Source organism: Papaver somniferum, chromosome 1 (genome assembly GCF_003573695.1).
Source record: "Papaver somniferum cultivar HN1 chromosome 1, ASM357369v1, whole genome shotgun sequence".
Lineage (NCBI taxonomy): Eukaryota > Viridiplantae > Streptophyta > Magnoliopsida > Ranunculales > Papaveraceae > Papaver > Papaver somniferum.
The window spans coordinates 225,969,153-225,993,305 of NC_039358.1; the positions used below are offsets into that span (position 1 = coordinate 225,969,153).

General features: G+C 36.6%; 4 protein-coding genes across 4 annotated transcripts; 3 read left to right on the forward strand and 1 right to left on the reverse strand.

Annotated features, from left to right (window-relative positions):
• Positions 1-553: 553 nt before the first annotated feature.
• LOC113362013 (TMV resistance protein N-like) lies at positions 554-1,675 on the forward strand. The gene has a single exon (XM_026605044.1). It carries the CDS (start codon positions 554-556, stop codon positions 1,673-1,675), a length of 1,122 nt encoding a protein of 373 aa, XP_026460829.1.
• Positions 1,676-15,036: 13,361 nt separating this feature from the next.
• LOC113317644 (cytochrome b561 and DOMON domain-containing protein At3g07570-like) lies at positions 15,037-17,307 on the forward strand. The gene is made up of 4 exons (XM_026565793.1): positions 15,037-15,360; positions 15,457-15,859; positions 16,461-16,747; positions 16,860-17,307. Exons 1-4 carry the CDS (start codon positions 15,178-15,180, stop codon positions 17,088-17,090), a joined length of 1,104 nt encoding a protein of 367 aa, XP_026421578.1. The 5' UTR covers positions 15,037-15,177; the 3' UTR covers positions 17,091-17,307.
• A 167-nt stretch (positions 17,308-17,474) lies between these two features.
• LOC113317656 (pentatricopeptide repeat-containing protein At1g63330-like) lies at positions 17,475-19,471 on the reverse strand. The gene has a single exon (XM_026565799.1). It carries the CDS (start codon positions 19,469-19,471, stop codon positions 17,609-17,611), a length of 1,863 nt encoding a protein of 620 aa, XP_026421584.1. The 3' UTR covers positions 17,475-17,608.
• Positions 19,472-20,831: 1,360 nt separating this feature from the next.
• Positions 20,832-21,385, forward strand: LOC113362024 (cytochrome b561 and DOMON domain-containing protein At3g07570-like). The gene is made up of 2 exons (XM_026605049.1): positions 20,832-21,038; positions 21,155-21,385. Exons 1-2 carry the CDS (start codon positions 20,832-20,834, stop codon positions 21,383-21,385), a joined length of 438 nt encoding a protein of 145 aa, XP_026460834.1.
• The last annotated feature ends 2,768 nt before the right edge of the window (positions 21,386-24,153 follow it).

Genomic DNA, 24,153 nt, shown 5'->3' on the forward strand with positions numbered 1-24,153 from the left:
AAGGCTCACATTCCAGAATTGCCTCCATCCATCAAAATCTTGAAACATTTGAGGTACCTTGATGTTTCAAATCCTAGAATATGTGTCCTACCTAATTCCATCTGCAGCCTCAACAACTTGCAAACTTTGAAGGTAGGCCCAAGTCTCTCACAGCTTCCGAAGGACATGAGAAAGTTGATTAACCTGAGACATCTTATAATGGATAACCGTGTCTGGGGTGAATTTCCAATAGAGATTGGTCGACTGAGATGCCTCCGGACGTTACATTATTTAAAGTAGGCATAGATAACCGGTGTGGTATCGGAGAGTTGGAAAAGTTAAACCATCTTGAAGGGGATTTAATGGTCTATAATTTAGAGAATGTCAGAGATAGTGATGATGCTGTGAGATCAAACTTGATGGGGAAGGAAAAGATTTGCAGATTGGGTCTATTCTGGAATCGAAGATACGGCAATGGTGAATGCAACGATGAGGTGGTGCTGGAAGGACTTCAACCTCACTCCAATTTGAAATCATTGCAAATAGGTAATTTTGTGGGTTCGAATTTTCCAGCATGGTGACTAGCAAGATATCATCGTCTCTCCCAAACCTGGTAGAGATCAATTTACAGGAATGCAGAGGCAAACAGATTCAAGGGTTTGGACAGCTAGCAAATCTGAAAAGCCTCACATTATCTCGAATGTCTGATCTAGTAGACTGGGTAGAGCCACCACCAACATCACATTTGCCATCTTTCCCTTGTCTGGAGAACCTGACCATTCATTTGTGTTACTATTTGAAGACGACGCCAACTTATTTTCCTTCACTGAAGTCTTTAACAATAGCGTACAGTGACGCCGGGGCGGTCAGTTCTCTTGTGAGAAGCAACTTGACTTCTCTCACTTCATTTGAGGTAAATAGAATTTCAGAAATCACATCTCTTCCGCAATCAATACTACAACCTCGTCTCGAGTCTTTCAAGATTTTGAATTGTCCCAAGTTTCAAGGTTTTCATCCAAACAAAGAAGCGGATGCTGGGCTGCAATCGTCAAACCATAGCATCTCTTTTTTCTCAACAAACATGGAGGTCCAAGGCTTGAATTCTCTCAAAAGACTAGTTATACAATGTTGCAAGGATCTGAAGATTTTGCCTGATGCTATGCTGTATTTCACATCTCTAGAAGAGCTTGAAGTTAGTTTCTGTTCTGAAAATCAACATTCCCATCCATATTCTTTCTCGGATACAGAAAAGGAAGACCAAGAAGAGTGTGCTAACATCCAGCAGCGATTTCCTTCGCTTCGAAAGTTGAAGATTGATAGAGGATGTAATCTCAAAACTCTACCTAAACAGATTCAATACCTCACCACACTACAAGAATTGGAACTTCGGTTTGTGGATAATTTGGTGTCTTTGCCAGATTGGTTGGGAAACCTCTCATTACTTCAGAGGTTTGAAATTTATAGCTGCAGCAAACTGATGAGCCTTCCTTCTGAGGCAGCAATGAAACGTCTAACTTCCCTTCATACGCTTGCACATCGTGGGTTTCCTGGAAATCAATCGTTTTTTCCGGTAGAAGGTATACAGCATCTGATTTCACTTCGGAATTTAGAACTTGATGGATGGTCACATTCGAGTTCACTGCCTCACCAGCTTCAGAACCTCACAGCATTGCGTGAGTTAACACTGCGGAACTAAAGGGATTTAGAGGCTTTGCCGGATTGGATAGGAAACCTCAAGTCTCATGAATACCTGCAGATGTATGGTTGTGATAATGTGACATGTCTTCCTAGTCTCCCGAATCTACAACGTTTGGGAATTTATGGATGTCACCTGCTAGCGGAACGATACAACAAGGAAAGCGGACCAGAGTGGAATACACTCTGTCACATAAAAGAGATCTTTATTCCTATGTTGTGTGAGGTGCGAGGCAAGGCAAGGCAAGGCGTGCTAAGGCGCTTATTAAGAGTTAGGCGCCTTGTGTGCATTATAGGCGAGGCGTACTAGAAAATAACAGGTTTTAGGCCAATAATATTATATACTCGTATCGTATGTATTTTTTTTTAGCCAAGTTTTCCAATTTTTTTAGCTAAATTTTCCGTTTGGTACGTGCTAATCGAAGTTTACATTTATAAATGTAGGAGTTAAATATCGCACACGTTGGTAATCAAGCGAAGTAAAGAATATAACTTGAGCGAACATCATCGCACACAGCAAAGTTGAGATGACGCACCAGATGATGTCAGCAAAGTCACGAGTAAAGTGTGAAGAACTGTGCGAGGAGGTACATTATGCGAATATGAGCGATTGTATATGTGTCTCATAGTGATCCCGAAAATAATGGGTTTCTTAGCTGTCATCCACTATGTAAAATTCTATATAAAGGGGAGAGGTCATTGTTTCTAGGAGGATTCTAGGACAAGTGTTGGAAAAGAAATAGGAAGAGAGAAAAAGTGAGCTTAGGTTTCAAGTAGAATTGTTGTAATACTTGAATCATTCTAGTAAACATTCGCAATCTTCAATTAATAAAACAAGAATTCATAATGATCACATAAAGATTGAATCAGTTATAGTGGAGTGTAGTTGCAAGATTTCTTACAACTACATTTTTCGCGCTAGAAACAGGGAGGAAAATGCAATAAAGAATTCGAAGAGGTCATGAAGAACAGAGAGGTGGAATGCACAATTAGGAAATTACGAGATTGGCTATGAAATCTTATCTTCACCAAAATCTCAAGTTATCTTAGAGTTTCTTGCAGAATTTCCAATAGAAGAAGACGAATATGTAGAAGAAATGATGGAGGTGGATGAAGAACATGGAAATCCTAATGATTTATTAACTGAGCGAAATCCAAACTGATGGGAGATTTTGGTGGATGGATCCTCCAATGGAGAAGGAAATGGGATTGGTATTGTATTCATTTCACCAACGGGAGCGAGAATGGCTTACTCATTCAGATTGGACTTCGCATCCACAAATAATGAAATTGAATATGAAGCAGTCGTTCACGCACTAAGATTAGCAATTGAAATGAAGATTGAGGATGCACGAATAACTAGTGATTCTCAGCTGGTAATTCGTCAGATAGAAGGCACATATAGTACTAATGAACCATTGTTGCAAAAGTATAGGCGATTGGTTATGGATTTAGCAATGCAAATTCCAAAAATAAGTTAGAGACATATAGGGAGAAAAGATAATAGACTCGCAGATGCATTGGCGTTCATACCATCAATGTTAGTAGATCCGGTCGCAAGGGATATAAAAATAAAAACACTATTATTACCATCTATAGAAAAAGGTGAAGAAGTGCAAACAGATGTGATGATCATAGACGACACACAAGCAAAAAATGTGAGCGACGAGAAATATTGGAGAACTGAGATACACTCTTATTTAGAGAAAGGGGAATTGCCGAAGAAAAGATTAGAAGCACACAAATTAAAAAGACTTGCGACAAATTATGAATTAAGGGATAGTGTTCTTTATAGAAGGTCATTCCTTGGACCTTCGCTCAGATGTCTTACGTGAAAGGAAGGAATCGAAATTCTAAAGGAATTACACTATGGCGATGCTGGCAACCATAATGGAGGAAGATCACTCGGATACAGAGCAAAAATACAAGGCTATTATTGGCCATATATGCATGAAGATGCAAAACAAGTTTCCAGGAGATGCGTAGAATGTCAACGTCGTGGCAAGAAGATACATGCACCTGGGGATATGCTTAATACATCAACAAATGTGTGGCCCTTTGGAAAATGGGGAATAGATATTGTTGGACCATTTATACCAGGAACGGGACAAAAAAGGTTCCTAATTGTCGCAACAGATTATTTCACTAAATGGACAGAAGTAAAAGCAGTTCAACCTATACGCGATAAAGACATCTTCACATTTATTTTTGAAAATATTATATGCCGATTTGGCATTCCTGCACAATTGGTGTCTGACAATGGGAAGCAGTTTGAAGGAGAGAATATAACAATGCTGCTCAATGCGTTCAAAATTCAAAGTGGCAAATCTACTCCTTTATATCCTCAGAGTAATGGACAAGTAGAAGCAACAAACAAAACAATCGCAGATAACCTGAAGAAAAAGTTAGAAGGGCACAACAAAGGATTGTGCGAAGAAGTACATAATGTAGTATGGTCTTATAGAACTACAAGAAGAGAAGCAACCGGAATGTCTCCCTCCTGTCTGACATATGGGGTAGAGGCAGTGCTACCAACAGAAGTGATCATCCCTACCACAAAGAGAGAAGTTTGGGAAAAGAATTTAAATGCGGACTTGATTTTAACAAAGTGGGATGATTTGGAGGAAGTAAGAGAAGTCACTTTGCAGCACATGGAAAATTATCAAAAAAAGGCTAGCTCGAGAATATAACAAGCGGGTCAAAATAAGAGAATTCTGACCAGGCGATTTAGTGCTACGCGAAATTCCAGTATACCAAAAAGGAAAAGATGGGAAATTGGAGAAAAGCTGGGATGAACCTTATATAATAAAAAGAATAGTTGGAGAAGGAGCCTATGAATTAATGGATCCTGAAGGACGAAATACAGGTCGTAAATTAGATCGCCCTTGGAATATGCAGTTCTTGAAAAAGCATTATTCATAGTCACTTGGGAATCAATTCGCATGGATAAAAAGTTAATATTTCGAATAATTGTAATGCGAATATTTCGCTTCAAAATTAAGAAATTATATAAAAGAAAAGTAAGACCTTGATAAAGGTTACAGAAAATGATATTTATTATCAGATTGGCTAGGAATCTGAATGTGGCGTGCACCCTAGTTCGCTCATATGCAAGAGGAAATATAGTAAGACCTATCGCACGTCACAATCGGAAAGACCTAGAAGGCATGACTCAAGGAAAGGCTACACCGACCCCAGAACTTGAGTTGTGGAGATTTGGTGTGAGAATTAAACTATAATGCCCATCCGGGAGAGATACCATAAAATATCAGTCTAAGATAGAAATCTTAGATTGAGAGCCTAAGGTGAGAAAGGCTCTCCCAAGGAGTGCCCGAGACGTCTGGAGCATACCGTGCCACTCTTGACAAGTTCTGACTATGATGCACTCGGTCCGAAGATACCCCACTTAGGGTGCGATCTTGCTGCCATAAACCCTATAGGTAGTGTATGCGAGATTGCGAAATCAACTGGTTGTTGAAAAACCGGATGGAAAGAGCCATAATCTTAACCCGATAGAGATAAGCTTCCTTGAAGGGGAAATCATAGAGGAAGATAAGGACGACACCTTCCATTAGGGAGCTGAATTGTGTCAAAAGACGTAAATATCATAAGGCTTTTACTCATGGGAGTCTTAAAACTTGTGATATTTATGCGACAAACCTGAAGAGGAAATAATACAAGCGAAAAAGATAAGACGAGATCAATGGGTCGATGTACTAAAATACAAAGACTTCCTGCGATTTCGTCGCAAAAAAATGAGGCAAGATAAGACCTTTACATAGGAAGGCAAAATAAGACCTCCTAAGTAAATTAAACAAACCACTGATAAATTCGCACGATTGTTTCTTACAAGGAACATAATAAGAGGCAAGTATGGGAATTAAAACAACAATTTATTATCTTCCTTGCAACAAACAAATATGCGAAGGTTCAAAATATGTTGAAATAAAGAAAGGAAATCAAGAATGCTTAACAGTAGCATTTTATTCAAAATACTTTTCAGACTTTAGCACTGGATCCAAGATTTTCAATCTCAGTACCGGCTTCATCAGCAGATTTATCTTCTTCTTGCTGAATTTTTCATCATCTTGATCTTTTTCATCATCGCTTAAAAAGTCAAAATCACTATCTGGCTCAGGATATTCTTCATCCGCACTCACATTGCATACGGGGAGTTTTACTGCTGGAAGAGAGTTGCTTGAGAGAATTCCACCAATAACAGATTGGGCACTAGAGTGGCCTTTGCGAATAGCTGCTCTTTCGAGATTTCTAGCATTTATCTCTAGAAAATTCTTCTGAAATGCAAATCTTCTTCGTGCTCTGCTTCGAGACGCAGAGAGAGATAGCTCAAGGTTCCCACGAGATAATTCCAGATTTGCATATTCCTTGCAAACCTTGGATAACTCAGAATTCAATTGAGCAACAACAGACTGGTGCGATTTTTCAGAATCTACAAAGAACAATAAATAACCATAAATAGAAATAAAGAATTAATATTGTGCGAAAAGATGCTAAGAAATCATAATAAGGCAGTCAACTCTAGATGACTACCTTTGGAAGAATTTACAAAAGGCAAGGGTATTGTTCTTTTTATTAAGAACATCGCAAGAATTCTTCAATTGACTGTATTGTTCTTGAAGCTGATTTTTCTTCACAGGAAGATTGATATTATTCTGAATTAGTTTCTCATTTCGGGAGCTTAAATCTTTAAGCGAAGTCTCGTACTGTTCCTTCAGTACGCGAAGACTTCGTGCTTGGTTTTCATTTATTTCATGAAGAATTGAATACTGATGTGAAAACATTTTTTATTTCTTCAAAAAAGATAGTTTCTCCCAAGAAAGAGTATGGTTTTCTTCTGATAAAGTTTGATGAAGCAAGTCATCATCGCGTGACAATTTAGAAAAATAAGATACTTGATCACTAAAAAACTTAATTTTCTGAGTGAGTTGGTTATTTTCATGGGAAAGATTGTTAATCTGATCAAGCGAATATGAATATTGATTATCTAATTGGTTTAGTTGAGACTGCAACTTCACATTATTCGCTTGAGTATCTTCAGCGAGGAATTGAAAATCATATCTCTCATTCGTTCGCTTCCGTTTTAAATCTTAACAAACGCATAAAAAAATTTACGAAAATTAACGTATGCGAAGGAATACAGAATATGATAAGTGACTCAAATATAATAATAAATACCTCTAAGTTTTTGATTTTCGCTGCGAAGAGTTTCAGCATCAAAATTTGAAATTTGGAGTTCTCCTCTCAGCTTTTGTACTTCCTTTTCCAAAGAGACACTTTTCTGGAAAAGTTCCAACTGAGAACAACTAGATTCAAAATGTTTTTCAGAAAGCATCACGCGGCGATGAGAATCCTAAAAGGCAAAAGATGAAGTTAGTATAACTTGGAAGTATTATAAAATAAGATAAAAGTTAAGGTGTGAAAATTACCAGAACGTCTAGAGCAACATGGAAACTCGGGTCAATTTAGGAAAGGACCTCATCCCTTGAAGCTTTATCAACGGGAAATTCACATAAAAGCTTGCTTAAGGCGGAACAGGAGCGAAGCTTGCAAGGGTCATCGGTTAAAGATTGGGCAGAGTTGATGACGTCGGATAGAATTTGAGCGGCAAGTTTTACACTATCCAAATCTTTCTTGTTCAAAGGAAAGGAATTTAATAAGGAAAGAGAAGGAGGAGGAGTAATGGGTGAAGGAAAAACTTGATTTGAATGCGATGGAATCACAGAGGCAATAGTAGGTGTGCTTTTGTTTCCTTGATTAAGAGAAAACTCATTATTCACAGAAGACTCTTTAAAAAGTTCGTCGTAAGTAACATAGGCATTCTCATCCATAAGAGGATTTGTTGGTGAAGGAGTAGCATGGTCATTCTTCTCAGAAACCTGGGGAGGTATATGGGTGACAGAAACATCTTTTTCAAGAGTTTGACTTATTATCGGAGTGATAGGAAAACTAGTATGCGAAGGCTATATTGTGGATACAGGAACAACATCTCTAGCGCTAAAATCTAGAATATAAATATTTTAAGAGAGTGGTATGGGTTTGCGAGATTTTTTAACTTTCTGCTTCTTACCATCAACCATCTCAGCGTCGGAAGCCTGCAAAAATAAAGTAGAAAAGTAATAGAGGCAACAATATTGTTTTAAGATAATTGGGTATTCCTTACTTCTTTATTATGCGAAGCCTTCCTCTTGTGAGATTCCTTATTTTGAGATTCATTATCAATGCTCGGTTTCTTCTTCTGCGATTCCTTATTTTCACTTGAAGAAGACTTGGGTTTTTGCATGATTCGAAGAGCGCTAACGGAAGAGCTTTTCCTGCGAAAGTATGAGAATTAGATCATTAAATATATTTTTTTTATGAATGGTTAAAATCAATAGTCATCTTGAAGAAAGGAAACAAACTTTGATTCAGGGTTCATGGTGGAAAAAATAATAGCAGAAGAAATCAGTGACAACAGCGGAAATGAGTAATAACAGATGAAGATGAATAGTAACAAGAGAGAGAAGATAAATGATGAAGAAGGAAGAGATTATTGTGAAAAACCCTTAAATAGATGAAAAGAAGTAACCGGTTGAAGTCGGTTCAAGCCGGTAAAAGGGAAGAAAGTCGACACGTGTAGAGTGGAACTGGAAACCCGGATAACTGTCGACAAATTATAATGGAAAAAGATAGGCATGTGCCATTTTCAAGAGGAGAATTTGTCATATCGCTCACTCTGAAGAATAATTAATATGAGAAGAGGCAAATGTAGGAGTTAAATATCGCACACGTTGGTAATCAAGCGAAGTGAAGAATATAACTTAAGCGAACAACATCGCACACATCAAAGTTGAGATGACGCACCAGATGATGTCAGCAAAGTCACGAGTAAAGTGTGAAGAACTGTGCGAGGAGGTACGCTATGCGAATATGAGAGAATGTGTCGCATAGTGATCCCGAAAATAATGGGTTTCTTAGCTGTCATCCACTATGTTAAATTCTATACAAAGGGGAGAGGTCATTGTTTCTAGGAGGATTCGTGGACAAGTCTTGGAAAAGAAATAGGAAGAGAGAAAAAGTGATCTTAGGTTTCAAGTAGAATTGTTTCAGTACTTCAATCATTCTTATAAACATTCCCAATCTTCAATTAATAAAACAAAAATTCATAATGATCATTGAATCAGTTAAATGGAGTGTAGTTGTAAAATTTTTTTAATTTGATTTTCTGTCAACTACGATAAAGATGATTTTCTGTCTTTAATTTGCTCAGTTGTGAGTCTATGAATGTGATACTGTCATGAATTGAGTTCTGCAGTCAAACTACTGACTACTGAGCAGGATCAGATAAATTCCAAGCCTCACCTTTGTCTGTTGCCATTAAATTCAAAAACAGTACTTATCTTTAAGTATCCATTGAAACTTGAAACAATGAATCATATTAATTAATAACTGAACCATGACTGTATAAAGTCTGTACACAGGATCAGACTTTACTACATAGTGTTCTGCATTATGTGTTTCCCAATACTGGTTTAGCACACCCGTTTGCCTGTTTTCCCTCTCTATTGGCATGGGTAAATGCAGGCAGTTCATCCGCACCACACTTGCAACCGCCAAGGAGGAAGTATTGATGGCTCAGTGTGGGTACTTGGTCATGTTGATCAAGTCTTTAAAACAAGAAATTGTAAAGTCAGAGTAGGGCTACTTCTTTGCTAGTTGAGTTCGTGTCAGACCATGACAATCTTTTATCTATTTTGTTTTTCTTAATTATCAAAGCCTTTGCTAATTTGCTGTTCTCTCCAATGCTATATACTATAATGATCATTGGAGTATCATTTTTTTTAAAACATAGAAGATAACTAAATAATAAAATAACATTTAAAGATTTTTGTCATACATGTATCTACTATATCCTCAACTTTGGTTAGCTCAAGTTCATTTTCTCAAGTTGGTTACCTCCTCTACATTCTTTGTACTATTGAACCCTGCTCTTGAACCATCGCATTCTCGTACACTATATTTCCACCTACTATTCCATATGATGTTGAAAAACTTGAAGCCTAGTCAACTTCCAACACCTTCTTAGTTCTGTTTTTTTAAAACATAAGTAGTACCTAACCCTTGCACTACTAGCTCCTAGATGATTTAGATATCTTCTAATTCCTAACGAATTAGTCTAAATTACCTAACTTGATTTATTTGTTTTTCAATTTATATGTAACGATAGTTTTGTTAGCAGCCAAATCCTCAACCTTGGTTTAATCTATAGAACCAGTCCAAATTGTCTGGAGCTGTCATAGTAAAATTTTATTAGTAGAATATTGCTGCAAAATGCACACCACGTTATGAAACTTTTACCTAATATTTCTAATAAAACTATTAGCCTCGAAGGCTCGAAACATTTCGGAACCAGGAAGGTACAACTGCGGCTAATTATCCCCGTTTAATTGGGGACCCAAAAAACAAATGGGGCCCTAAATTTGTATCCCCACCCATGGGAGGTGGATAAGGGATGAATAAATCTAGTCAAAAGACTAGATTACCCTAACCCTTAGGATTGTTACACGTGTCATAGAGAAGGCCAGAACGCCCAGATCATAACCATGTGATACACACTTGTCCAAGTATATAGTGCGTTTACGCGAAGCGATACTAGAAATAGCTTTACCTGGAACGAAAGAGCGAATACCATCATCAGTGAAGGGTGAGACACATGTGACATCCATACAAACATCTTGACCATTTTCCCAGTTAAGAACAAGGATATCAGCATGCCGTAAATCTTTGTCATCATCCGACAAAAACCAAGAGAAACTTCCTTACGCACAGGCACACCAGCTTTATAGCAAATGTCAGGGATTATATCACGTACAAAGTCATGTCGAAACTTACTTCCAACATCCTTAGCATAATGAAGCGCGTGGTCCCCAAAGATATCCATAGATCTGTTACAACTTGAGCAAAGACCATTCTCAACAAACAACGGGATAGCAAGGCGATAGCAAAGAACAACTCTGAACTGTCTTGGCCCAAGACATTGATTAAGCCCACTAATTGATACAACCAACAAAATAATCATGTGCATGTTTGACATGGTTGCACTGCCTCAAAATGGAGTCTCTTGCAGACATAGAAAATTGGTCTGGGATTCGCTTCTTAACTGCATCATAATAAGTGACTGCCAGGGAGTGCATGGAAGGGGCGCAGTATCATCGACGCAATAAGAAGATGGTAGTCCACATGCCTGGATAAAGTTCTGAAGATCCAACTGATAGGCAGACCCTTTGTCTGTTGGGAACAAGCTACCAAGGATCACCTTTTGTACCGAAGCAGTCTGGCTCTTAGAAGCAAGGTAGCAGTAGGAGCGGGTGTCCGCCATGGTTAAATCCCAAGGCCACCATCTTTGATAGGCAAGGTAGATAATCTCTGTTGTAAAGGACCAAAACCCGCGCCTTCACCAGTGACTAAGAGTCTCAAGTACTTGAGAAAATGATCATCGAAAAGATCAGTGGCTTGTTGAAGGGCTGCAGGGTTGGTAGTTCGCATTGCAAAATATAATCTTGACACACCAGTACAATTACGAAGTAATAACATCTTGCTTTGAGGGTCCTTGAGTTTTTTGATGGCAGACATTAGTTGAACAGTCTTGTTCACCCTACTCAACATCATATCACTAATAAAGTTCAAATCCAAACCACTACAACAAACAGACGTATTTGTGACATTATGTTTGCAACATAATAGAAAACGTCATAAATATTAGTTATGCGTGACAGTTTTAATGTCACAAAAATATTGTGTTAGCTAAATTCCCAGAAGTGTCAGGATAGGTTACTTTCTACACCTTCCATTCTGTCGCAAATATTTATTTTTAAAATAAAAAATAAATAAAATTAATATCAGGAGGGAATACACCATCAGCAATACTTCTAGGATCAATAGAAGGCCAAAAGACTTCTGTTTTCTTTATATTTAGATGTAAACCCCTACCTGGCCCTTCAGTTTCTATTATGCGCAAAGCCTTGGCCACCTCAAGCGTATCACCGACAATTGTACCATCGTACAGGTACCAGGCATGCAAATCAATCTTACAACTAGAGGCAATAGTCTTCACCAGGGGGTGAAGTGTCAAAGCAAACAACAAGGGACCGAGAGGGTCACCCAGCTGGACTTCAAGAGCATATGACAAAATAAATTGGACATAGTAGAGTTTAGCAGGCCTCAAGGAACAAAATTCCACCCGGCGAGAAATACCTGGACATTGAAGACAAACCTCTTTGATGAGATGAGATCTGCTCACCATGTTTAACGCATTGAAAAAGTCAATGAGCAACATTGACATCTTGTTTGAGTCACCTTTCAACTCCAGTTTATTTCTGCAGTTTAATTATAAATTTTAAAAAAATTATAATTTTTATTTTTTGTCTGAGTGACCATGAAGACGAACCTCTTAATTAGTTATTTTTTCTAATAATTTTTTTTGAAATTTTATTTTTAATAACTTTTTTTTGAAATTTTTTATATTTTAATAAACTTTTTTATACCTTTTTTTGCAATTTTTTTTTGAGAATTTTAATTCCATTTAAAAAAGAATTTTGGATAAAAAGTTTGAGTAGTCAAAATTCTAAATTTTAATAATGACGAGTCTCGTAAATTTTAAACCGTAAAAGTCGTCACGGTTCAATTTATAGGCAATAACGACTCAACCAAGTCGTCATGGTACAAATTTATTTATCATAACGACTCTACATGAAAAAATAAAGTCGTCATTGCCTTAAATTTTAACCATAATAATTTTTGTCAATTTTGAAACAGAAATGGACTTTTATAAATGCTATTACAATCGTCATTATTCAATATTTTAATCATAACAACTCTTATAAATTTTAAAATTGATATTGATCATGAAAAGTCATCACTTTTTAATTTATAGAAGATGACGACTTTTTAAAGTCGTCATTATATGGATTTAAACCGTGAAGATTTTTCATAATAATTTGTCGACACGATTTTTCATAATAATTTATTAATAATTTTTCATAATAATTTTTTTTTGGAAAAAAAGTTAAATTTTTTTTCTTAAAAAAGAAATTACGAAAATAAAATTTGAAAAAAAATAGTAAATCCTAATTAAATTAGAATAACACTAATTAAATAAAATTATCTCTAATCAAAAATAGGCAGATTAGCCATTATATAAAATATTTGGATAAGGGGTTTTTGAAATTAGGTTTTGTGTGATCTTTTTTGACTTTTAGCGTGAGGCCTCTAATTGTTTTTTGGGACTCCCAATTAAACGAGGCTAATTATTATCCACACACTTACAAAGTTTTTTTGTGCATATTTTTACAAAACCACTTAGATTTGTGGTGATTTTTGTTTACCATTTTTTACGTCCAGTCACGAAGAAATGTTATGTTGAACCCTAGTTAGGAAGTTCGCGAATGATTCGCGAATCATTCGTGAATTTTTCCGTATCACGAATTTTATCGTCTTTTTTGCGTACGCTTGCAACTCCGAACCCAAGTCGCGTATTATGTGGCATTCCCGGATTATTCACGAATTGTTCACGAATTTTACGTATCCCGAATGATACGTCTGCTTAATTCGCCATAAATTCTTTAGCTTTTACTTTTCAAAGACTCCACTGTTTGGGCTTTACTGCCTCCCGAGCATACACGACCGAATATTAGACGTGTTGTAATTTTTATGAAACAAAAACGACTGAAGAGATTTGAAGATGAAGGTGAGAGAGATCTCAAACTCACTAACCAAGCATCTAAACCACCATAAGACGTCCTCTTGGATAACTAATGTTGTATATATTATTAATATCATCATATTGAGTTTATTTTTTCCTTAAATAACTCACACATATGCATAAAAATTGGTCTATGACTTTATAAATACAAATTATTTGTTATATATAGATACCGAATTTTCAGAGTCGAACTCACATTTATAAATCGAATTATACACGTACGTGTGCGGTTCCGAATTAATGACGAATCACGTCCTGTTGACCGAATCTTGGACCGAATCTGGATTTTACAAAACCGTATAATACTCGTACTTGCCGTTCCGTACGTTTGCCGAATCCCGAATTGCTAACTAGGTGTTGAACAGATGTTTATGATCATAAAATAACCACGATAAGCAGTAGTCATGATCATCGAACCAAAGGTATGAACCCAAAATGAGCCCCATGACCTTATAAATAACAAAATGTCGGGAACAGTTTCTTTCTTTTTCATTTTCAATCTGTTAATGCGATGGTCAACAACTCCAATAACATGTAAAAACAAAGTAATGAGTTGATTGAATAAACTAAAGATGATGTGCTCATTTCACCCACTAGCTGCCTTTCCTAATTCTTTAACTCATATGCCCCAATCACATCTTTAAGCCAATCTCTTTGGTCCCATCATACACCGAAACTAGTCGGATAGGCTGCCATCTTGTCCTAAATTAATCAAACAAATTTTATCAATTTAATAGGTTGTTTGTTTTTCTTTTCTATCTCAATCGACTCTTGCTGGTCTGAAACTCTGAATCATGTGGATCGAACTAATTATGTCTGACTCAAAAATTGTTAATCATCGAAGTTAAAGAAATTTTCTAAATCAGTCACATGAGTGCCAAATGAGCAGGTACAAAATGATCTCTGACTTAAATAACAATGTGTAAGATGTATGAGCCGAGTTAAACCTCGACTCAGACATCATGAAAATAAAACTACAAAACAAATGACCTGATATTTAACTTCAGCCGAGTCAAACACCGTTCAGTCTCGGATCGCAAGTCAGATTCAAACAAAAAAGGTATAAACTTCCAATAGAAGTAAAATCTAAAAAATAGAAAAACAATCAATGATCTCCCCCACTATCCATTCAAGACCCATGACTCCAATCAGATGGTCGCGATTTGGTCTCAAGTTTCAACCAATTTTTTCCTTTTCCGAAATTGTAAGAAGAGTTTTTTACGAGATCCCCAAATTTAAAGTGGAAATCAGAAACACGAGAGGTATGTTTCTCGCAAGTTGGCTAGTCCTAATAGGTTTGCAACCTGCTAACCTCAAAGATGGGAGTCAGGCTCCTAACCAATTAATCCCAGTTGCTTTATTTCAACCATATTTTATGTTTTCTTAACCACCATGGTTGAAACTCAAATTCCATGTATCCAAGGTAATTAGGAATAAACACAAAATGAAAAAGAACAAAAACATAATTCAAAAATGAAGGAATTTCCCATCTGCAAATGTATTTTCTAAGAAACCCCAATTATGACTATAATAATTGAAACTTATTAAATTATTTTCCTATGAATACAAAAACTCAAACAGAACATGAACAGATGAATTTTTATATATTTATATATCTCTTTAATAACTGCCTATAATTTTTGATTGAGATCACTCAACCCACTAACTTTGCTTTGTCTCTTGACAAACCACTCCATCATCATCATCACCTCCACCACCATCTAAAAGAACCCCACAAAAAAAAAATGAAAATGAAATTTAATTCATTCATTTTCATTCTTCTCATTCAATTGATCTCTTCATTTTTCTTTGTAAATTCTCAATCAGATTCATGTTCTAATAATTTGAGTAATCTCAAAGGTATTTCTTTTGATACAACATCTCTAAGTTGTTTCAATCTCTGGACTAGACGTGATTATGTCCTCAGAGTAAGTTTTTTTCATTTCATAAATCTTACTTATATAAGTTCTTAAATTGTTCTTCGTGTTCTTGACGAAAAACTGTTTATTATTTTGATGCAACAGTATTCAAAGACAGGATCAGACCTATGGAGCTTTCTTCTTTCAGCCCCAAATACAAAGAATTACATCGCAATTGGATTTTCAGAAAAAGGAAAAATGATAGGGAGTAGTGCCATGGTTGGATGGATTGGCAACAACAATATTGGTATTGCTAAACAGTATTTCTTAGCAGAGAAACGAACAAATGCAGTACGACCAGATCAAGGAAACTTAACTCTAGTCAAGAATTCAGAGACGGTTATAACTCAGAATTCCCGGTTATATCTTGCTTTTCAATTGAAAACTGAACAACAACCATCAACAAACATTATTTATGCGATCGGACCAGATAGTTTGCTTCCGAGTTCACAGTTCCAGTTATCGCAACATCTTGATATGGGAAATACTCTGATCAATTACCAAACAGGTAAGAAAGTTTATATACAGAAACTTGAAAATCTTTTATTTTTATGCTTTGTCGTGTTTAGATGTGATGGGCAGAAATTTTTCAAACACACAATGTGGAAAACGAAAAGTCTAAAAATGGATGTCAAGGGAAACATGGTTGTTGTATATTCATTTGATTTTTGCTTAAGAATAGTAGGGACAATTCCAGCCAAAAGAAATTCGTTTGGATGGATGGTTGGGTCGATATTGACTACATTCGACAAAAAGTCAAACCTACCCTTCAAAGAAATTCTTGAATTTTGGGGTACATTTTATAGGAAAATTAAAATTTGAACCGGATTTTGTGCACACCCCTTCAAAGAGTGTAAATCTGATATGCTCACTCAAAAAAAAAAAAAGAGCTTCTTGTTTCGTATACTGTAAAATGGATTGGAAAAATGTCATTGTTGCTTTCAAGTATTGATTGTATGTACTGTTGTGAAGGAGGGTCCTAAAAATTTGAGGTCCCATACCCTCTTTATCATGACAATGTCATGTGCAATGAACTGTGTGTGGTATTCTACAAAAGTAGGAAAAATGTGATGAGATAATATTGGTGAATATTTGGGTCAACATTTCAGGTCAATCCAAAGTTTTAAGTGCACCATACACAAGGCTAAGGAGAGGTCATGGGTCACTAAATATGATAGGTTGGGGTTTATGTTTGTTGATCGGAGCCATGGTTGCTAGATACTTGAGAGAAAAGGATCCACTTTGGTTCTACTTACATGCTTGTATTCAAGTTGTTGGATTCATACTTGGAGTTTCTGGTATCATTACTGGACTTGTATTAGAAGATGTTCTTTCTGCTTCAGTTGATCGACACAAGACCATCGGTATCTTCGTTCTCATTTTCGGATGCCTACAGGTGTGTACTGAATCCTAATTCATACTGATCATTTGAGAAGAGGCATTTGTCTTATAGAGGAAATCCAACACAATGTCTGTTAGTGATTGATGCTTTGTCTGTTTTTGTGCAGGTGATTGCATTTTTGGCTAGACCAAAAGTGGACTCCAAATACAGATTCTACTGGAATATTTATCACTGGACTGTAGGAAGGACAATGATAATCCTTGCAGCTGCAAATGTGTTTTACGGACTCAAGTTAGCAGACGAACATAAAGGATGGACTGCTGGATATGCAGTTGCTCTTTCAATCCTGATTGTTACTGCAATTGGGTTGGAAATAAGAATGAGGATGAGAAAGTAGATTTACTTGTACTTGTGTTATCTTTCAAATGGTTTCTCCATACCATCGCTTGATGAGATTCTTTTTTGTAACTATTTATTAGAATACCCTTTCGATTTGATTGTTCTTAATTCGATACCATACATTTTCTTATGGAGCTAGAATGCTAGATTCTTGTTGTGGTTGTATGTGTAGTGATCAAGGATGTTAATAACTCTCTCTTTGGGTTTGGGATATACTACATTTTTTTGTCTCTTTATTTCTTTCTTTCTTTTTGGTTTGTCGCGACATATGCAGCCTGGGATCCCCCTTAAGTTTTCTAAACAAGTTCAAACAGAATACAACATAAATGAAGTTGAACTGAAAGTGAAGCATGACCAAAAGAACAGAATTTATAACCCGCGTTATATGGTTTTACCAAACAAAGGGAGCACAAAGAAGCAAGTAAAGTAAAGAAAGAAACCATATATTCAAGCAAATATGTTGCAGTTAATAGAGATTTCAGATTGTCAGTGTTTACCAAACAAAAGAACGAAAAGCTAGAGATTTCTAAACTCATCTACTGAGAGAGTTTTTACTAACCAAATAATAACAGGATCACTTGGTGAAAGTTTTCTTTCAAGCATCCTGCGAAGAAATTGCAATGCCTTGGCAGTCTCCTTTGCAATAAGAAATCCACGGATGATGGTATCATATGCCCTAGCATCTTGTAAACAGCCCTTCTCTTCCATTTGGATGATTAATGCGTTAGCCTCCTGAAACATCTTGTTACAAAAGAGGCCATCTATCACTGTAGTATATGTTACTACATTAGGAACTAATCCTTTTTTAGGTATTTCATTAAACAGTTTTTTGGCATCTTCCAACTTGCCAGCCTGGAATAAACTGCGGATAAGAATAGTGTATACGGGAGTGGTAACTAGATTTTCCTCCATGGATTCAAAAATTTCTATTGCCTCTTCCATTTTTCCATTCTTGCAGAGTCCATCCAATATTGTATTATATGTAACTTCATCTGGAGATAGACCAAAAGTTTGCATCTCATTCAACAAATTCTGTGCAGTCCTAACTCTTCCAACACGGTATAGTCCCCATAACACTGTATTGTAAACAACAGTTGTAGGTCGCAATCCGTTTTGTTTCATTTTCTTGAACAACTGCAGAGCTTCATCCAACTTACGATTCTTGCAATAACCATTGATTATCACATTGTAGTTGAATTCATTTGGCTCAAGGCCCCTATCCACCATTGAATCAAACAGTTTAACCGCAAGTTGCAGTCGACCTGTCAAACACAGACCGTCCATCATTGAATTGTAAGTTATCTGATTTGGTTCTATGTTTATCTTGTCCATCAATTTGAATAACCCCCAAGCATCTTCCGTCATCCCATCTTTACAATGTGAATCTATTAATATACTAAAAGTTACTGTATTTGGAAAAATCCCACGATCGATCATTTCATCAAAATATCTTCTTGCTTCTTCTTGTTGATCATGTAGGCAGTGTCCATGAATCATACAATTATAAGTTGTTATATTTGCAGATATTCCTCTTCTAATCATCCCGTCAAAAAGAATTCTTCCTTCATTCAATCGGCCATAATTGCAAAGCCCATTGATCAAAGAAGTGTACACAACTGCATCGGGTACAACATTCGGATCCCTATGCATCTCATTGAAGAGAACCAGAGCTTCATCGACCAAACCTCCTTTGCAGAGTGTATCTATAATCACAGAGTATGAAACAGAAGTAGGTCTGCAGTTCCATTTCATCATATTGTTTTTCAGCTGAAGAGCACGACCCACTTGACCAGTTTTACAAAGCCCATGTATCAGAGTATCACATGTGAAGGCATTAGGTTGAATACCCGTCTGTGTCATTGTGTCGAACACTTTGAATGCAGAATCAATCTTTTGTTGAAGACACAACCCCTTAATCAGTGTAGTAAAAGTGACAGTATCAGGATGATAACCTCTCTTTATAATCTCTCCAAGCAAACAAAACCCATGATCAACCTTTCCTAATTGACAACAGCAATTAATCAAAATGCTCAATGTATACGGACCAGGTTGTACTCCAACTAAGTTCATTTTCTTATACAACATAATCACATCTGAGTAACACTTGATTTTGGATAAAGAACTTAACACATGGCAAAAAGTATCATTAGATGGAAATGGCCTTTCCAAAATCAACTTATCAAAGTATTGCAAACCATCTTCAAGCTTCTTAATCTTACCAGATTTACAGTCATCCCTCACATTTTGCTCAAGTTGTTTTACTCTTTTATAACCTCTTGAACCATAAGAATAATTGGAGTTTGCTGTTGTGTGCAGTAATATCTTGCCTAATTTCATTTTCTCAGAGAGAAAGAGAGAATGAATGTACCTTGGTTTCATTTTCTCAGCAAACTTCAGCAGTATGGAGTCTGAGCAAAAACAAATGAGAGGAGAGTTGCACTTTTTTTTTTCTTTTTTAAAGCTGACAAATTCAAACTGACGGGTTCAGACAACCGACAGTGATGGATGAGGTTTAGAGTCTTTATTAAAAATGATGATTAAATATAACATATATTACCCCTGGCCAAATTGGGGTATACCCATATTAATAGAGGTATACCTAATGAGACAAAATCTGGATCATTATGGAGTAAAATACAACATCCCTTAACTATTTATTTTTAAAATGACTAATATATCCTTGTTTAATTAACACTAATAAAATCTGATTAGGTTAATTAGTTTAGTTTAGATTAATTAGTTGAGTTTAGATTAATTAATTGAGTAGATTAAAACTTCTGAAATTATGAATTTATGTTATAAAATTTGGTTTTTGATTGAACTTATGTGGGAAAATTTTTAATGAAAGAAAATTGTTTTGAGAATATCTTTTGCAACGGAAATGAAAGCACACTATCCAACCACTTCTATAAAGGGGATTGCAAAGCCTAGGACAATCTGGGTCGTGTGCTTAGTAAGCCTCGGGCAATCCTATCCTTGCAAGCCGGTTTTCGAGGTTAGTTAGGCCCGTAGATTCCTAACATGGTATTAGAGTCAGACCCCTCTCAACACTATCCGTGTGTCTGTGGTTTCTGTACCACTCCAGTATCCGCCTGTGTGTGCCTATGGTTTCTGTATTTCGTTCATGGCTTTCGTGCCATCCCATCTGTGTAGATCCGCCTGTGTGTGTCTGTGGTTTCCGTGCCACTCCTCAATGGCTTCCGTGACATCCCGTCTATGTAGGCCTAGTCGTTGAGGGAGGGTGTTAAATAGCCCCGCATCGCCTATGGCAACATGAGTCGTGTGCTTAATAAGCCTCGGGCAATCATATCCTTGCATGCCGGTCTTCGAGGTTAGTTAGGCCCGTGGATTCCTAACAATAACGACTAACTTTAGTTGGCAGTGTCGATAATTAACAACAGTCCTAAAAGATTGAGGTCCCATACCCTCTTTATTATGACAATGTAAGGTTTTTGAGGTTAATTAGGCCCGTGGATTCCTAACAAAAACGACCAACTTTAGTTGGAAGTGTCGATAACAATAGTCCTAAAAGATTGAGGACTCATACCTTCTTTATTATGACAATGTCATGTGCAATGAATTGTGTTTCGTGTTCTACATTCTATAGAAGTAGGAAAAATGTGATGAGATATTGATGAAATTTGGGTCAACGTTTTGCAGGTCAGGCTAAAGTTTTAGGTAAGCCATATACAATGCTAAGGAGAGGTCATGGGTCACTAAATATGATAGGTTGGGGATTATGTTTGTTGATTGGAGCTATGTTGCTAGGTACTTGAGAGAAAAGGATCCACTTTGGTTCTATTTACATGCTTGTATACAAGTTGTTGGATTCATTCTTGGAGTTTCTGGTATCATTACTGGACTTGTACTAGAAGATGTTCTCTCTGCTTCAGTTGATCGTCACAAGACTATTGGTATCTTTGTTATCATTTTCGGATGCCTACAGGTGCGTACCAAATCCTAATTCAATTCATAATGATTTTTTAAAGATGGCGTAATTGTTGTATAAATGAAAAGCAGTGCAATGTCTGTTATTGAAACTCTCAATTAATGTTTGTGCAGGTGATTGCAGTTTTGGCTAGACCCAAAGTGGACTCCAAATACAGATTTTACAGGAATATATATCACTGGACTGTAGGAAGGACAATGATAATCCTTGCAGCCGCAAATGTGTTTTACGGACTCAAGTTAGCAGGCGAACATAAAGGATGGACTGCTGGATATGCAGTTGCTCTTTCAATCTTGATTGCTACTGCATTTGGGTTGGGAATAAGAATGAGGATGAGAAAGTAGATTTGCTTGCTCATTCAATCTTGGTTTTTTCTTCTTTTCCTCTCCATAGTCCATACCATCGCTTGATGAGATTCTTTTTTGTAACTATTTATTAGAATCCCCTTTCGATTTTTGATTGTTCTTAATTCGAAACCATACATTTTCTTATGGAGCTAGAATGGTGATCAAGGATGTTAATAACACTCTCTTTGGGTTTGGGATGTACTACATTTTTGTCTCTTTATTTCCTTCTTTCTTTTTGGTTTTTCGTGACATATGCAGCCTGGGATCCCCCTTAAGTTTTCTAAACAAGTTCAGAGTATACATAAATGAAGTTGCACTCAAAGTGAAACATGACCAAAAGAACAGGATTTATAGCCCACGCTATATTGTTTTTCATAAAAGGGGGGTCAAAGAGGCAAGTAAAGAAAGAAACCATATATTTAAGCAAATATGTTGCAGTTAATAGAGAATTTATATTGTCAGTGTTTACCTCAACAGTAACCAGGTTTCACAACGAGAAAAAAAAAGCTAGAGATTTCTGAACTCGTCTTCTGAGAGAGTGTTTACTAACAAAAAGTTAACGGAGTCACTTGGTGAAAGATTTCTTTCACGCATCTTGCAAAGAAACCGCAATGCCTTGGCAGTGTCCTTTGCTCTAAGAAAACAACTGATGATGGTATCATATGTTCTAGCATTTGGTAAAGAGCCCGTCTCTTCCATTTCGATGATTAATGTGTTGGCCTCCGGTAACATCTTGTTACGAAAGAGGCCTTTGAGCATTGTGGTATATGTTACTACATCATGTGCCAATCCTTTGTTTGGGATATCAATAAACAGCTTTCTAGCATCTTCCAACTGGCCATCCTGACATAAACCATGAATAAGAATATTGTACATTTCAATATTACCTAAGATACCGATACCCTCCATGGATTCAAACAATTCTGTTGCCTTCTCCAATTTTCCATTCTTGCAGAGACCATTCAACATCGTACTGTATGTAACTTCATTTGGAGATGGACCAAAAGATTGCATCTCACTAAACAAACTTTCTGCTGTCCTGACTCTTCCAACACGGTATAGTCCCCCTAACAGTCACTACAAGAAAAACCGGATTAAGCGACCAGGCACTTTAAGTTGCAAAAGCCTATATTGAGTCGCTCTAACCCTTATAGCGATTTAATGTGGCACTCGCTCTAGAGTTGGTAAAGGTGGGATTTCTATAAGTCTAGAGCAGCTAGGAAATCGCTTTAGTAATCAACCAACTATCATGTAGCGTCTCTTCCGTTAATTGCTCCATATCTAGACCGACCACCCTAGAGCAAGTAAGACACCAATCACTTAATGGCTAGACCAAGTCCCTGTGAGCAATTAAATACCTTGTCGGTATATACATCGAACAACTTGGGCTGAAGTGGGTTGTTTAAGTTTTCAAGCTACCAAATTTATTCAGATTGCTTCATCACTAGACCTGCCAACCAAGGAGCAATTAAGTATCTTCTTGATAGATACATGGAACGACTTGGCCTGAAGTGGGTCGCTTAATTTTTTAGGCAATCAAATTTCTGTATCCAAAAACGTAATTACAATATACAAATTAATACTGGACGTAATTACTAATTAAGATTCTATAATTATAAATAATCCACCTCTTAATTATAAAAACCTTCATTACATGTGGTATGTACTTCAATATTCCCACCCATGCAAAATACATTAACTTGTTACAAAAAGAAACCATCAAGTTAACGTACTGGTTTGCAATCCATCCCAAAAAAGACAAAAAAAAAACATGTCCAAAGAACAAAAAGCATACAAGTCCAAACAAAAAAATTGGACCTATATGTTTACCAAAATAACTGCACATTCAACATTCAGAGGTAAGAAAAAGAGCCGATGGAAGGCACTGGACCTGTAAGTTCACCAAAAAAAACTGCACATTCAGCATTCAGACTAATCATCCTCTCTAGAGGATTCATTCTCCTGATGATCATCAGCACATCCATCCTGCAAATCATCATCATCCCCAGTATAATCATTATCATCTTCTTGCAAATCATCCCAAGTAAATCCATTATCTTCAGGTCCACGTTCATCTTGGGACTCATCTTCTATATCATCTGGCACAGGTTGACAACCAAGGGTCGTCAAAGCCTCATTCAAGTACTCCCTGAGATTACGCTCCCTCCTTTGAAGCTTTGAGATTTCTTTGTCTTGCTTAGCAACTTTCTTCTTTTCAGAGTCCAGCTGTTCTTGGAGAGCAGCCAACTGTGCTTCATTTTTCTCATTAAACTGAAGCGGGCAGCAACTTTCGACTTACGAGCACCCTTAGCCCCAATACGGCGTGGATCAACAACCATTGCATATATTTCCTCGGGAGTGTAATTGACTTCCCCTCGACGAACCTGCTCACTAATCAGGTTCATTTCTGCCTGTATACCCATTGTAAAAACAAGCAACTAAGTCAAAATTCAAGTTTATGTAGCTACTATGAAGAAAAGACAAAACAACACAACAGTTATAGAACTATCCTTGTCTTTTAAGCAGAACTTTCATTCAAAATGCAGTAACTATAGTTAAAAAGCAAAAGATAGATTGATCAAATACTATCCTAAAACTACACTTAAACAAGTATGGTTCTATAAGTTCTTATGTATGATCAAAGAACCCAAAATCTGCAACAAAAAAATAGTTCATAACAAATCATATTTTGACAGCATAAAAGCATGCAGACAATTAAAATATCAACAAACAAAGTATTAATGGATCTTAAACATGGAAAACTA

Excerpts from the sequence above, each read along its gene's own strand:
- LOC113362013 (XM_026605044.1), top strand. The coding sequence starts at position 554 with ATGGTGACTAGCAAGATATCATCGTCTCTCCCAAACCTGGTAGAGATC.
- LOC113317644 (XM_026565793.1), top strand. The coding sequence starts at position 15,178 with ATGAAAATGAAATTTAATTCATTCATTTTCATTCTTCTCATTCAATTG. Across the intron at positions 15,860-16,460 it reads TCTGATCAATTACCAAACAG|GTCAATCCAAAGTTTTAAGT; the intron begins GTAAGAAAGTTT and ends TCAACATTTCAG. Across the intron at positions 16,748-16,859 it reads TCATTTTCGGATGCCTACAG|GTGATTGCATTTTTGGCTAG; the intron begins GTGTGTACTGAA and ends GTTTTTGTGCAG.
- LOC113317656 (XM_026565799.1), bottom strand. The coding sequence starts at position 19,471 with ATGAAACCAAGGTACATTCATTCTCTCTTTCTCTCTGAGAAAATGAAA.
- LOC113362024 (XM_026605049.1), top strand. The coding sequence starts at position 20,832 with ATGTTTGTTGATTGGAGCTATGTTGCTAGGTACTTGAGAGAAAAGGAT. Across the intron at positions 21,039-21,154 it reads TCATTTTCGGATGCCTACAG|GTGATTGCAGTTTTGGCTAG; the intron begins GTGCGTACCAAA and ends ATGTTTGTGCAG.